At 39.9% G+C, this 16,794-nt stretch overlaps 1 protein-coding gene across 1 annotated transcript in view; it reads right to left on the bottom strand.

Annotated features, from left to right (window-relative positions):
- The window catches only part of Hou (GID complex subunit 8 homolog protein Houki), a 73,104-nt gene that overhangs the window by 42,628 nt on the left and 13,682 nt on the right, over window positions 1–16,794 (bottom strand). Inside the window, exon 3 of the mRNA XM_067137459.2 lies at window positions 14,043–14,239. Within this exon, the coding sequence (XP_066993560.1) occupies window positions 14,043–14,239 (197 nt within the window). The remainder of the gene's footprint in view (window positions 1–14,042; window positions 14,240–16,794) is intronic.

Genomic DNA, 16,794 nt, shown 5'->3' with positions numbered 1-16,794 from the left:
CAGTGTGATTCCTCTATAGTTGCCAAAAGATCAGTATATGCGTTTACCTTAGCTTTAGTTACAACTCTCTATGTTAAACTGTATTCCTCTCTGGCACTTTCTCTTTCCATATCATATTTCTTCTTTGCCACCTTCTTCTGTACATCTTCACTCCACCACCACAACTCTTTGCCAACTTTATATTTCCTCTGGTAGTCTGTCCCAACCTTATCTGCGCCTAGCATAACACCAGCTATATGGCCCCATACATTTTGTTTTTTTCTTCCAGTTACAACTTGTCAACTGAAGTTACTCAAAGTTACTCACTGACCTTCACAAATTTCTTCCGCAAATCAGTTGGCACATGGTGGTCTGCTAATTCTGTGAACAAATGATTGGTCTATACTGGGGTTACAATTAAAATTAAAAGTACAATAGTTCCACCTTTTCAATACAAATTCAAGTAATGTGGGTTGCTTTACAGAAGAAACATTTATTAGTTACTAGTTTCAACCCATTATCAGGGTCATCATCAGCCAAAAGCATGAGTTGCACAATGTATCATAACAAATAGTCCACAGAAATTGTAAAAAAAAAAAAAAAGAGTCACAAAAACATATCAAATCCACTGATATGACACTATAAAGATGAAGAAGAAATAGTCACAATTGTGATAAAAGTTTCAGATAATGCATAAAATGTATAAATTAATGCACTTAGCTGTCACTGAAGGAAGAACTCAAGATGATCAATTTGGATGTCAAAGAATCTTGAGACTTGTAATTCTTTCGTTATAAAGTTCTGACAGCTTGCGCTGCGATGTGTTGGACGTATTGCATAACTGATATGATGGGAAGGTCACAATGGTGATAAAAGTTTCAGATTATGGATAAAATGCATAAATTAATGTACACTGACTTAGCAAATGTCATGGGATAGTCACCTAATAGCGTGTGGGGCCTCCTCTGGCCCTGCGAACTGCAGTGAGACGCCGTGGAAGTGAGTCTACAAGTCCCTGGTAATCCTCTGGACACAGCTGACACCAAATCGTTTGCAGAGCGGCCACCAATGCTGGTCTGTTCATGGGTGCAGGATCCATGGCACGGAACCTGTGTTCCAGGACATCCCAGATATGCTCGATAGGATTCATATCGGGGCTCCTGGGTGGCCATGGCAGTCATTGGACCTCCACTGCATGTTCCTGGAACCATTCCCGGGTGACGTGGGAGCGATGTGGCGGCACGTTATCATCTTGAAACACCGCAGAACCGTCTGGGCGCTGAAAGGCCAAAACTGGGTGGAGATGGTCTCCGAGCAGCTTAACATACCGCGTACCATTCAAAGTCTCTTCCAGAACAACTAGGGGGCCCATTCCATACCAGGAAAATGCACCCTAGACCATAACAGAAACACCAGCGCCCTAGACCACACCTTCAAGGCAGGCGGCATCCATCACATGTGGTCTGCGCCATACAAGGTGCCTCCCATCGGCATGGTGCAGTTGAAATCGTGATTCGTCCAACCATATCACGTTACGCCATTGTTCCAGTGTCCATCCCTGGTGACTGGCGACAAATACGCATCGTCGTGCCCGATGACGAGTTAATAGTGGCACCCGTGTGCGGCGCTGGCTCCCATACCCCATAGAACCCATGTTCCTACGGATTGTACACTGGGAGACATGTCTAGCACGGCCTGTGTTGAATTGAGCCGTGATTTGTTGCACGCTTGCCCGTCTGTTACTACTGACAATCCGTCTCAGATGTCGCCGGTCACGGTCATTGAGGGTGGCTGGACGGCCGGTCATTCGTCTGTTGTGGAATGTGACACCCGCATTCAACCATTCACGATACACCCTGGACACAGTTGATTGTGTGAAGCCGAATTCCTGCACCACTTCCGAAATCGCACTTCCCATCCGTCGGGCACTGACCACCATACCCCGCTCGAACGGTGTCGGCTCACAACGACGTTCCATGTTACACCTGTCACATGCACAGCCACTGGTCACAAGGTCTCCTATACAACTGCCGCTGGCACGCGGGTGTGTGGTGCGGAGACAACACACCTGCGCATTAGTGCTCCGCTATCCCATGACATTTGCTCAGTCAATGTATTTAGTTGCCGTACAAGGATCAATTTAATATGATCAGTCTGGATACCGAAGAATCTTTAGAGTTGTGTATCACTCATTATGAAGTTCTAACAGCTGTATGTCATCAAAGGTAGTACTGGTGTTAAGAAAACAATTTACGCAGATGTAGTAAACAATATAGATGTTATTCAAAGAGATTAAAGTTCTTAAACTGAAGGTGGAAGTAATGCTTGAAAGTCAAAATATTTCTGTGATGTAGGTGGAGAAGATTCGCAGTTCAGTTTGGAAATAAGTGAAATTAATATTGTTGGCAATAAAAGCCAAATTTGTAAAGGGGGTAATGAAAAAACTAATATAAAAAGTAATGAAAAAATGTAATGTGTAACATGTGATTCACCTTGCGCTGCGATGTGTTGGACATATTGCATAACTTATGTGACAGGATGTATGAGTAAGGAAGATAAGGAAGGGAGGGGAAAAATGGATAGGACAGATCGGACAGAAATGAGGAAGGGAGGGGGAAGAGAGGAGGGGCTAATTTAAGGTAAGGCTGAGGGGTGAGGAAATAGGAATAATTGCTAAGGAAAGGTGCCATGAATTGAATGTAAAATCGATTTTAGATTAGCTAAATTAAAATTTCTGATAATAATAATAATAATAATAATAATAATAATAATAATAATAATAATAATCATCATCATCATCACAACAATCATCATCATCATCATCATCATCATCATCATCATCATCAGGAGGTCAAACAGAATGTTGGTTTTCTCAGAAATGTCATTTAGGTTATAGTTTGAGTTGAAATATTGATCTAATTTATGAAACAGTTTTCTGCTATATCAAGTAATAAGGGCCCTTTGTTTACTATCTTAAGTATTTCCATACCTTGCTCTATGTTAGTAAAATTATGGTTGTAATCTTGTATGTGTTGACCTACTGCTGAGAATTTGTAATATCTTAGGGCATTAATATGTTCTGAATATCTTGTGTTGAAACTTCTCCCAGTCTGTCCAACATGAAAAATTACAATTATTACACTTGATTCTGTAAACTCCTGATTTCAAGAATCTATTAATTCTGTTAACAGAAGTGGAATTGTATAAGATATCTGCATTTTTATTATTTGTTTTAAAGGCTATTTTTACATTGTGTTTCTTAAAAATGTTAGTGATTTTTTAGATGTCTTTATTAAATGTGAAAGTGGAAATTACGGGGATGCTGGGTATTTCTTTCTTTGAAGTGGTTGAAGGACAATGTCTGTACTTGTTTATTATTCTTTCAATGAAAAAATTATTTAAACCATTGGATTTTGCGATGTATCGAATGATGTTCAATTAGTTTTTTAGATCTTTCTTTAGACATAGGTACAGTAAAGGCTCGGTGAACAAAGCTGTTGTAAGTTGCTCGTTTGTGGATGTATTGAGTCTTGGCAGATTGTAGAAGCAGTTTGAGGGGGTTTTCTGAAGATCTTTTAAATTAAAAAGGGGTTGGGTGTCTGGTGATGGTTAGATCTATATTTTTTGGTCTTTTTCAGATTCTAGTGTGAATTTAATGTGTGAATCAATGTTATTAAGACATGGTAGTTACGTCGACTGTTTTTCATCTATAATAACCAAGATATCGTCTACATATCTGGCCCAAAAGAGAATATTGTTAAAGTTATTGCTGTTGTCAATCTTATTATGTTCTAGAAAATCTAAGTATATTTCAGCTAGGATACCTGAGACAGGTGAGCCTCCTGTTGATAGATGACGTTATCAAAAGTGAAGAAATTGTTATTTACAACTAATTTTAGAATAGACATGAACTCATGGATTTCTAATTTACTCAAATGACTGTATTTATTTAAATTATTTTCAATAATAGGGTAAAGTTCTGATACTTGTATGCTGGGATACATATTAACAATATCAAAAGAATGGAGTGATGGGGCTGGATATTGAATTTATTTAACTTATTAATTAGATCTGAAGTGTTTTTAATGGATTTTTTGGAAAGAAATTGATAATTCTTCCTCAAAAATTTTGCATAAATTGATATAGGTCAATAGTTGATGATCGGGCGAATAGGTAGGCCAGCATGTGTATTTTTGGAGGGCTTTTGCAGTAGGAAGACCTGGATTCATTATTATAATTATAATTTTTTTTTTTGTGTCTGTAAATAGGTATTGACTATTTGATACATTGTGCAACTCGTGCTTTTGGCTGATGATGACCCTGATAATGGGTTGAAACTAGTACCTAATATATGTTTCTTCTGTAAAGTAACCCACATTACTTGAAATTGTATTGAAAAGGTGGAACTATTTTACTTTTAATTTTAATTGTAATTACAGTTCAATACGGATCACTCACAATGAAATCTATATCTCTGTGCTGGGGTACCAATACCTCTCCAGCTAGCATTTTGCAGTTGCTCACTTTTTGTAACATCTCTCTCCTGCAAAGTACGCAATCGACTTGCGAGTACCTTCCATCACTTTTATACATCAAATGCTAGTTTAAAGGTCTGTGGAAACGAGTGTTAATTATCACCAGAATTGTCGCCGCGGTGAAGTCTGTAATGCTTTCTTCCTCCTCTACATCCCACCTGTGGTGAATACAACTTATCACATTCAGTGGTTCTCCATCAAGGTGTATTTTCATTGCAATAATTCTGTTTGATTTTCTAATCACTTCACCCCCTATGGGTGGGGGGCAGTAGAATAACACCCACGGTATCCCTTGCCTGTTGTAAGAGGCGACTAATACAGGCTCCAGGGACTCTGAACTTTGGAGCGTGGATTGGCGACCACGGGACCCTTAGCCGAGTCCTGGCATTGCTTCTACTTACTTATGCCAGGCTCCTCACTTTCATCTAATCTATCCGACCTCCCTTGGTCAACTCTTGTTCTTTTCTGGCCCTGATGGTATTAGAGCACTCTAGGCCTAGGGAGCTTTCATTTTCATGCCCTTCATAGCCCTTGCCTTTCTTTGGCCGATACCTTCATTTTTCGAAGTGTCGGATCCATACCATCAGGGCCAGAAAAGAACAAGAGTTGACCAAGGGAGGTTGGATAGATTAGATGAAAGTGAGGAGCCTGGCATAAGTAAGTAGAAGCAATGCCAGGACTCGGCTAAGGGTCCCGTGGTCGCCAATCCACGCTTAGTTTTATATAGAGGATGGTTACCTAGGATGGTTACCTAAGATGGTTACCTAGTTGTACTTCCTCTGAAAAATAATCACCACCACCACTAATCACTTCCCTACTACTTTCATTTTCTGATATAAAATTATTCCAACTCAATTCTTATTGCAGTTTGTCTCACACTAGTACAATTTTTAGCCTCCTCCAATCTCCCTTGCTTTACTGCCTTTCCATGTGGTCGCTTGTAAACACAGAATGGATAACCTTCTCCTTTCCATCATAACTAAAACTTCCGTATTCCTTTCTGTCATTGTATCCACATTCAGAAAGCCAATCTTGATCTTCATTATTTTGGTTTCCTTGTTTCATTTTCCACCAAGCTATCTTCTTTTGCTGCATCCACTCCTGATACGGTAGACCTTGCCCACTTTTCAAACATGTCAGGTAAAACCCCAACACATCACGTGTGGGAGAAGCTCTAACCTTTGTCTTACTAGCTCTGAAAATACTCCACATTTTTGTTTGATAAGGCATCAGCTGGATGCCCTTCCTGCCACCAAACTACCATATGATAAAATAAAGGTCACCCCTGACATGAGATGCAGATGCGCTTGGCACCTGTGCCTAACCTGAAGAACAGACACTGCCCGATGGATTTTTAGTGTAATTTTCTCCATTCAGGCATCATTAACCTCCTACAGGAATTCATCTACCTGCAACTGTTGACACCTTTAGGATATTACGTTACTTTTCTCCACCCAACACTCAGTGTTCAGTTGCTGGCCATACAATCTACCCCATTTTGTAGCAAGAAAATCCTGGTTAGACAATATGTCAAACTACTATATGAAAAATGAAAATCCACAGCCTGTTTTCCAGTCATTCGACCAGATCAGGAATGGAATGAATGAAGCCCTCTTCTAGCGGCAAGGATAGGAATTGTGCCAGCTGCTGAAGCCTGTCGCACTCCTCTGGGGCAATGATTAATAAATGAAAGATGAAATGAAAGGATATTGAAGAGTGTTACTGGAACATGACAGAGAAAACCGGAGTACCCGGAGAAAAACCTCTCCCATATCCGCTTTGTCCAGCACAAATCTCACATGGATTGACTGGGATTTGAACCACGGAATCCAGCGGTGAGAGGATGAAGCGCTGCCGCCTGAGCCATGGAGGCTCTCAAACTACTATATACATTAAATAAATATTTCATTGCTACAGAGGCATAGACTGCAAATGAGCAATCATTTCAGTGTTGTTTGTTTGTCTGTTTTGCCGAATACCATAAATACACTGGATGTAAACATATTTAGTATATACTAGCTGATGTACCCGTGCTTCGCTACGGGATTCTCAGAAAGACTGACTTTGTGGTTTTCCTAACTGAAGTCAACATAGGTCAATACAAAAACATCAGTAGGACTGTAGCGATTAAAAGCAATGTTATCATATACAATACTCGATCAAATGAAAAACTGCATAGTTACTCATTTTTAACGAACAGTACTACGGTGCCAATCTAACAGTCCAAAGTTCCAGAGCTGGAATGACCAGGCCACAGACAGCCGTGAACACTCCTCTGCCATTATTCCGTTAAATATGCACACTTCTCATTCCAATCAGTGCCTCAGAATAGGGATTGATTAGCTCGAATGCTATGATGAAGTTATGTTACGTACCAGTAGTATCGGAAAATTTCAGAAACAGAGGAATGGCATACTAAAGAATAAAGTTACCTAACTCCCCAGCTACTTCCCGCCATTATTCAGGCAGACTGTTACACTCGGTACGACCAGGTGAGTAGGCCGTGTGGTTAGGGGCGCGCAGCTGTGAGCTTGCATCTGGGGGATAGTAGATTCGAACCCCATTGTCGGCAGCCCTGAGTGGTTTCCCATTTTCACACCAGGCAAATGCTGGTGCTGTACCTTAATTAAGTCCAAGGCCGCTTCCTTCACACTCATAGCCCTTTCCTATACCATTAAGACCTGTGTCAGTGCGACCTAAGGCAAATTAAAAAAAAATACTCAGTACACACCAGTAATCCTATCTATCGGAGATGAGTGGCAACAGAAGACAAAGCACACCACAACAAACAATGGTCAATGTAATGAATGCTATTGTCGATCAATTTTATGAGCCTTCTATACTGTAGGCCTAGGCTTTCACATTTAGTTTTATTTAGACTCTGTGATATTAAGGCATCTTATAAAATTATTTATAGCGTCAACTCTAGTTCCTTATTCTCCGACTTTACATAACGATTTTCATTAAATTCTGTTTACCAATTTTCTCGTGACTCGGCGCTGATAAGGACTTAGTAACAAAAATCCAAATTCATGAATATCTCTGATCTTTAATTCTAATTGTAAAAGACAGAACAATAATTTGGATGAGAGAAATCAGGTAATTCTTTCAATCAGGAGAGAGAGATGAGATGCAGAAAACAAGGGAGTGGCATTGTTTATACACATAAGAAAAACCTATAGAATGAAACATTTCTCTTAAGCTTGTCAATGAACAAGTGATGGAAAATTTAGAGATTGGTTCAAGGATAGGAATGCTTCAGTTTACTGACTACATGACAGGGGGAGGAGGGTTACTCTTCTGCATGGTAAATCGTACACGACTATGTGAGCGTCTTGCTTTCCTTATGGCAGCAGGCCCTACAGGGGTACACAAGACACAATACTGCGAAAAAACAGTTTGTATGCATCATATATTGAGATACAGTATAATAGAAGCTTCTAACATCAGTGTGCTCTATACGCCATGATTTTAGAAACTATGTTGATCCCTGACAAACAATGATCTACCAATAATTATGCTTTGATAACGTAGTTGTGAACTTTTAGTTCATGCCATTTATTGAGGACAATTTGAAACCTATGGATTCAGAATTCCTTGTTCTTTTCTGTCATTTGTAGGAAGAAACTGAAACTTCATTTGTAAGAGATATTGAAGCTTGAGATGAATATTTCATTTGTTAGCATAAGTACTGTGAGCTATGGCAACTGACAAGTAGTGAAATTAAAGTGCAACCTGTGGCCAGGAATAACTATGGAGAGACAAAAAACACCTCTGGTAAGTCACTCTGAAAATTTCAAAGCACAAACTTGTATAATTATTTAGTTTATTTTCCAGGTTGAACCGCGTTGTTGTTGTCGTCTGTACATCACATACAGTTTGCTGACGTTTAGAATACATTGCAGTATTCTTTGTCAAGGCGACTGAAATACCCCTACTCGATCCGAGGTAGTCAGTCTCCCAGGCAGCAGTCACAACTACAACAGTGGCCCTGACCTTGGTCTTTTATCCTAGCCTTTCTGGCTGACATACACCCCTGGATGTCTCATGAGAATTCTGGAAGGTATGTGTCACAGCCAGGTAGTGGGGGCTTGTCCGCGCTGTTATGTAAGTGGGGTTTCGGCCTGCGTGTTTATGTTGTGGTCTGTATGTCTTAAATTATAAATGACAGGCATCCAAAAATTACTGATTTTATATCCTTCTTCTAAATTCATATTGTTTGGATGTTTCTTGATTTCGATAGCCTCGCGGATTTTCCTTTCCAGATTCTCAGGGATAGCTGCTAGGATCTTGGTCTTGTCAAATGATATTCCGTGCCTTCTTTCGTAGGAATGCTTGGCTACCGCTGAAATATCTGTGTTATGGTTCTTGGGTGTGACGGATATGTCCTTTTAGGCGGGTGGAGATCAGCTGTTTTGTTTCACCAACATAACACGCTCCCTAGCTACAGCGCGGGCAAAACCCCCACTACCTGGCTGTGACACATACCTTCCAGAATTCTCACGAGAGAGCCAGGGGTTTACGTCAGCCAGAAAGGCTAGGATATAAAAGACCAAGGTCAGGGCCACTCTTGTAGTTGTGACTGCTACCTGGGAGACCGACTACCTCGGATCGAGTAGGGGTATTTCAGTCGCCTTGACAAAGAATACTGCAATGTATTTGAAACGTCGGCAAACTGTACGTGATGTACAGACAACAACAACACGGTTCTTTTTTTTTTTTTTTTTTTTTTTTTTTTGCTACGGGCTTTACGTCGCACCGACACAGATAGGTCTTATGGCGACGATGGGATAGGAAAGGCCTAGGAGTTGGAAGGAAGCGGCCGTGGCCTTAATTAAGGTACAGCCCCAGCATTTGCCTGGTGTGAAAATGGGAAACCACGGAAAACCATCTTCAGGGCTGCCAATAGTGGGATTCGAACCTACTATCTCCCGGATGCAAGCTCACAGCCGCGCGCCTCTACACGCACGGCCAACTCGCCCGGTACAACACGGTTCAACCTGGAAAATAAACTAAATAATTCTTCACACCGTGGAAGCTTCACCTGCAAGACACAAACTTGTATAGTTTTAGAAATACATGTTTTCCGATGACATGTAAAATGTTGCTCAGCTAGCAATTTATTTACTCCCTGTGGTCTAGTAGTCACACCTCCTCAGTACCGACTTAAGAGGTTAATGAGATACTGAGCGACGTAATAAGGGTTAATATAAAAAAGTAGTATAGCTTGCCAGAAAAATTCAGAGGGGTTAAGAGGTAAGTCAGTGAAAGATATGGAAGTCAACAAGAAATGCTTATTAAATAGTTACTCTAGCATAAAATTGTCACAAATTCATTCAAATCAAAGCTTCTCATGCTATACTGAAGAACAACAGGGCATTAAAAAAAATGAACATTACTACTGACTTTAAATTTGCAGGATCTAAGAGAAATGAATGGGTATATTGAGACCTCGGCCCAAAGGCTGGTTGGATCCCGCAACAGCTTCACCACATGCTGCCACAGATAGCTGCACGTCACTGAAAAAGCATGAGGGAAATAAGGAGCAAGATAGTTTCAGTTTCTTTCTTCACAGAACCAGAAGATGCTATTACACGAGATCAGTCTGCCCAGTGTAATGTTCTCTTACCTTCCACCACCAGTATCCTTGCACACGTTTCTAACCTTACTTTCTTCTCCAGATTTCTACACTCCTAGATATGCTAATCGTGTCTTTTCAGCTTCTACTATATTCTTGAACTTTCCAGTCTTTCCCCTCTCACCCCTACTATTAGTCTGTCTATAAATTCTTGACTATCACTTCACATTTGGTCAGTGTGCTACGGACCAGTTTGAGACTGAACTTATTTCGACTTCATCTCCATGACTATTTCACTTCATTCCAACTGAAGTGTCTTCAATGGCTCAGGTAGGGGGAGAGACCTTTTAATTTTCTGGGTAAGCTGGTTCTTCCCAGTTCTGCTTCTTATAAAGTTTTACTTTGAGACTGAGCCCTTTTCCTGAAGTAGTAGATGATCCTGGGGACCTAAACCATGATTGACTACTAACAATAGAATAGAACTTTGGACTTTGCCTGTTGTGCCGATGTGGTGAACGTAGTGAGCACCCTTTTTTTTTTCCTTAATTTTTTTAAAAATTTTTTTATGAAACACTTGGAACACCTGTGTCTGTTGTGCTCATGTTGGCTGGAGTGAACTGTGCCATGGCTACTCATGTAAACAGTACAGTATATCTTTCTCCATTTGAACACTTCTCTTTTCTATGTTTTTATTTTATTTTTCTATTGGCTTAACGTCGCACTGACACAGATATGTCTTATGGCGATGATGGAAGAGGAAAGAGCTAGGACTGGGAAGGAAGCGGCCATGGCCTTAATTAAGGTACAGCCCCAGCATTTCTATGTTCAGATCTTAGAATCTCTTCTAACTGTGTATTATATATTGTAACCGGGCGAGTTGGCCGTGCGGTCAGGGGCATGCGGCTATGAACTTGCATCCGAGAAATAGTGGGTTTGAATCCCACTGTCGGCAGCCCTGAAGATGGTTTTCCGTGGTTTCCCATTTTCATGGCAAATGCTGGGGCTGTACCTTAATTAAGGCCATGGCCGCTTCCTTCCAACTCCTAGGCCTTTCCTATCCCATCGTCACCGTAAGACCTATCTGTGTCGGTGCGACGTAAAGCAACTAGCAATTATATATTGTGAGTATTTAAATTTCATTACCTTTCTAAATTTGAAGAAGGAAAAGTTACCCTCTGTCTACCTATTGATGTTTCGTGTTTTCAGTACCTACCATTGTAATGCTAGTCTTGTTTAAGTTCTATCTTGTACTTTCCTTTAAATATGTATGTATGTTCAGTCTTCAGCCCTAAGGCTAGTTGGATCCTCAACAGCTCTGCCATCAGCTGTCATAGATGGCCTAAGCATCACTGAAGAGGCGTATTAGGGAAATGCGGAGTGAGGTAGTTTCCCGTTGCTTTCCTCACTGAGCCAGAGGTTGCCTTACATATCAGTATGCCAAGCCCACTGAAATGCATACACCAACCGACACTATGAGCAACATTTTCACACCATTCATAGCAGGGACTGGCTGCACAAGGAATGGCATTACTAGCATCGCTCATACCTCAGTCACTTTCATATTGTCAAAGCCAAGGATAAGACAGAGACAGATCTATGAAAGTAACAAAATTGCTCTAGCCCATACCAGAAGACATAGTGCACTGTAAACACTAGGTCCTGCCAGCAAAGGCAGCCTTTAAATATATATATATATATATATATATATTACTTCATCATTGGTTCTCATAAGACATTGTTTAATACATGTATCCTCCCGGCAAGGTTAGTTTCTCAATTTTTGATATAGATTACTGTTATAACTGTTCTTAATGTCGCGTTGCTATCCCAGTGATAAAAACAAAAGAACTTAATTAGGTGTTAAACACACTAATGACTGTGATTAGTTAAATAAAACACTCGTTGAAACATTTTTCATTTATTAATCTGTACGTTCACAGACCGCTCTGGTGAAGGCCCTAAATCATTATAATTCTTATATGCTTCCACCCTTCTTGACAAATATTCCTGGAATTATCTGCTTATTCTACTGTGTACTTCTCTTTATATTACATATTCATAATACATCACCAACCGACTGAAATGTACACACCAATCAACCGATGCTACAAGTGACGAATTTCACACCATTCATCACAGGGTATACAGTGGTCTCGTTAATCTGAACTAATTGGGACTGGAGTCTGTTCGGATTACGAAATTTTCAGATTAACTGGAAAATATTTTCTAATAATGTTATTGTTTTTACGGCTTGCTAACTACTTATACGGTTTCCGGAGACGCCTAGGTGCCGGGATTTTCTCCCGCAGGTGTGCTTTCACGTGCCAGTAAATCTACTTACACGAGGCTGTCGTATTTGAGCACCTTCAAATACCACCGGACCGAGCCAGGATTGAACCTGCCAAGTTGGGGTCAGAAGGCCAGCGCCTCAACCATCTGAGAAAAATAGTTTCTACAATACAGTACAGTACATACTGTAATTTTAAATGTCCATTCTTTAGCAGTTACATTAAATACTGTATAAAATTACAGTAGGGTAGTTAAGAACCCGTAGAGGTGAAAACGACAATGAAAATGGCATTAGCGAGTGCATGGATACTGACTGTCATCAATTATACAAACAGATCGAGAAATTGTAGCTATGGTGGAGAAAGAATCTGGAGTTGATGAGGAACAGAGTGACGATGAAGAAGACCACAATGAACAACTAGTGTCACATTCAGATGCCGCGGCCGCCTTAGAACTTGCCGTACGCTACGTCGAGCAACACTCCGCTGCTACGCCCACTATGTGATGTTTATGAGACGCTAGTTTAACACTGCATCTTCGAGTAGATTCCAATCACTACGGCAAAAAAACTAAAACAGACTTTGTAAAGCTAAATGACCAGTGATTGATGTTTTATGATGTGTAATTATGTTTACATTAAGTTATTCTAGTAAAATATAACTAATAAAACGCAAGTAAATCTTCATTCTATAATATGTTCTTTAATTTCAATAAGGAGATTTTTTTTAAAAATTGAATACATATTTCAGTTCAGATTAACCGGACTTTGAGATTAACGGGACTCTAGTGTATACGGAAAAGAAGGGACTCCACCTAATCAATACAATTTATTGTACTTATAATTCTTACAGTACCGGTTTCGGCCTATTAGGCCATCATCAGCTGGCTAACATTGATGCTTTGCGTTAGGAAGAGATGCCATTTTTTATTAGCATATCCGGATATGACTAATGGGGCATATAAGTTATGATTTGTCATTAAATTGCAGTACATAAGTATAAAATGACCTTGAGGTTTAAATTGTGATTATAAAAACTTAACCTAAGCTTAAGAGCTAATCAGTTGTACAAACACATAAAACACATTAGAATATGCTAAAAACATGTGTAAAGCACTGATTAATTTGTATGTTGATGTCTTATGCATATCTTCTTCTTGTTTCTTGGTAGAGTCTTATGACAGTAAGTTACATCAGTTGATGCTAGTGCTCATGAACAATAATATAAATAAGTCTAAAACTTGTAGAGTTTAACTGTACATGTCTTGTGTATACTTTCTTCTCGTAATTTTCGTGCTGTTAATCATAGATTTGTGTCAGATGATACTATGCTTATGAACAATGATAGGTTTCTAGGATGTATTCTATTTGGTTGGTTAACAGCTAGGTGTTGTTATAATAAAACACTCGTCGTTAAAACAAGGTCCAATTTAGCTTCATAATAGGTAAATCTAGTTAATAGGGTTGGAAGCGTATGACAAAGATGTAATCTTGTTTTGAAAGTAATTAAAATTCTGACAGCGGTGGTAGTTCCTTTCCTGTTTATATTTGGACTTCTATTTTATATATGTAAAATTATCTTTATCTTGTGGAGTAGACAGTTTCCCATCGTGTCTACCACCGAAATAAACTCTATAAATAACTTCATAACATGAATACATACCTGTAAATGAAAATAGAGGTACCGGTCATTGTCCAACAATTCTGGATGGAGCTGATTCACAAGAGCAGTTGCTTCTTGGATCCGTCCATTCTGAATAGCATGCCGAATGCGAATTCTATCATCCAGGGAATCCAACTCCATAGAAGGAGTTACACCCGATTCTTGCTGAAACTTTTCCGCTGCTTCCTTGAAACCCTCTGGAAAAAATATGGTATCATATCATACCCTAAGAGTACATTTTTTTAAATGAAGTCTTTATTGCAGCCAATGGCCATGTAAAATACATTTTTAATAATATATTAAACACAAATGTGTTTTTCACTCTGCATTGGAAAATTTTGTGTGAGATTTGTGCCTCCATATGCCAATGATGAAGCACCTTCTACATAGCTCTTTGCAGTGCTTGCAATTACAATCTGGGCCCAGACGATTAAATTCTTGAGTTTTGCAATTCAATGAAGCATCTTCTACATAGCTCTTTGCAGTGCTTGCAATTGCAATCTGGGCCCAGACGATTAAATTCTTGAGTTTTTGCAATTCAACAGATGGAACACATCGCACAGAAAATATTATATGCCTTAGATCAGGGTCTCTCAAACGTCCAAAACGAGGTGTGGAGGTTCTGTGCACCGTGCATTGGTCCTACTCAGCTAGGTTCGGACCAGCGTTCTGTCCCGGGGCAACATGGCTAAGCTCGGTTTGGATGGTGAGCCCTGCAGAGCGAGTGAGGAAGGGGAAAATAGGCGGAGTGAGCGAAACAGGCGTAGGGAAAAAGAGAGACAGCGCTATTGCTCAAACTCGAGGAGTGGGGGGGTCTGCACTCTGGTCAACCTAGTGAAGTCGTCTTATGCACCTTGTACCATGCAATGCACCGGCGCATGCACTCTGAGAGGCCCTGCGTTAGATCGTAGTTTCCTCGACTTTATTCCTGGAATATCATGGCATCAGTGGCATAAAAAAATCTCTAAATATCTGTTCTTTTAAGAATCAATTCTTGTAAGGCCTCCTCATAACCCGTTGTGGCTGGCAGCAACATCCTCAAAATCTATATAAAACTGCTCCCTGGCTAGAATGTATACCAAACTGGACAGTAAAATATACACATAGAAACAATTTGAGAAAGCTAGCTCTGGCTTGCATGAGTTCTGTCACCTGTCTCTTTGTGAGGTGTGGACAGTCCCAAAGAAAGTTTTATGGCCGTCCCAACTGACAATTTTCGGATATGTTTTATATCAGCCATTGCTTTAATGGCTGCAACGACTCAAGGATCGTATCAAATACATGGAGACCTGTACTGCAGAAATACATGCATAACACCACCATGGCACAGCGGGACGCACTCAAGAAACTGTCGACAGAGGGCGGTAAATCAGTAACTTCCCTCCCAACCACCACAACACAGCGTGACGATCCTTGAGTGCGATTAGTGGGGTAGGCTGTGGATAGTACGGTCATGACTTCCATGTTCCTTCGGATTTCTTTGCTTACTGTCGGAGGCAGAACTTCACATGTCCTGATGAAGAACAATGCAATTTGGCTGAAAGTTCGGCTTCATTAAATAAATGTATATAGAGGCTTTAATCCAGTTACACATTTATTTCTTTACGTTCCATATATAATCTTTGTTATTATATTGACTATGGTATTTTATGACTCAAAATATGTTAGTTCCACCCAAGTGTTCATTTTATCCTAAGTGTGATTATGTGATTTTTTAAATGTTATAAGCCTTTTTATGTAATATCTTTAAGCTCAGCCTTAAATCATTTCTACTTAATTTTAACCTTAATGTTAAGGATAGCATGGCTGATGATGCCTACATTATAGGCAAAACATGTCCCAATTTTAACATATTATTACATTTTTGATTTCTAATAAATCAAAAAATAATGTATTGAAAAGGTGGACTTCCAAGAGACACTTCTTTCATGAATACAGTATGCAGTTTTCCCTTTGTTCTTGACAGTGCTGTCTCTATCAGCCTGTAGTCATCAAACAGCTTAAAGAGTTGAAATTCCCCTCTGGAAACCAAACTGCTCTTCTGGTAAAAGAGTATCCACCATTATGAGAGTCTGTTATTACGCCTGTCAAAATTCTGAACAGTAGTACTCGAGCACAATTCCTCTGTAATTGATGGGATCCCCAGAATCTCCTCTCCCCTTATAGAGCATTTTCATTGTTGAGTTTCTCTTGCTATCTCATATACTCCCCAGCCTGAGGCTCTCACTGAAGAGATGAAAGATTACTTCTGCCAGGACCAGAGCCACACCTTTGATATGTTTGTAGAAGATCTTGACTTTGCAACTGTGAATGGCTGCCACCACTTCCTCCACTGAAATCAACTCTACTTGCCCTCTTGTCTCATGGTCATGGATCTCTCACCTGTAGCATCGCTAAGAGGTGTCTCTCTCACACATTCATTGATATTCTTAGGGAATCTTGGTTGCTTAAGTTCTTATACAAATTCTGTTAAGTTTTTTTCCATTAATCTTCCTTCCTCCTCTTCCTGATGGACCCTTTTGGCATTTTTAAGAGCCTCTTTATACAACCTTCTCAGCCTAGCATAATTCTGCAAATTAGCAGTGGCTGGTATAGTGCACTTCAATTAGAGCTACTTTCTGAGCTAGGTAACACATCAGGTCAAACCCAGGTTTTGATTTCTTTAGGAATATTAGCACGATTACTGTGAAACCCTTTATTAACCCTCGAAGTGCTATCGTCTCACTACGAGACGATTCGGATCCCAGCTGAA

The sequence above is a fragment of the Anabrus simplex genome, chromosome 1 (assembly GCF_040414725.1).
Source record: "Anabrus simplex isolate iqAnaSimp1 chromosome 1, ASM4041472v1, whole genome shotgun sequence".
Classification (NCBI taxonomy): Eukaryota; Metazoa; Arthropoda; class Insecta; order Orthoptera; family Tettigoniidae; genus Anabrus; species Anabrus simplex.
This window is presented reverse-complemented; position numbering and strand designations above follow the sequence as displayed.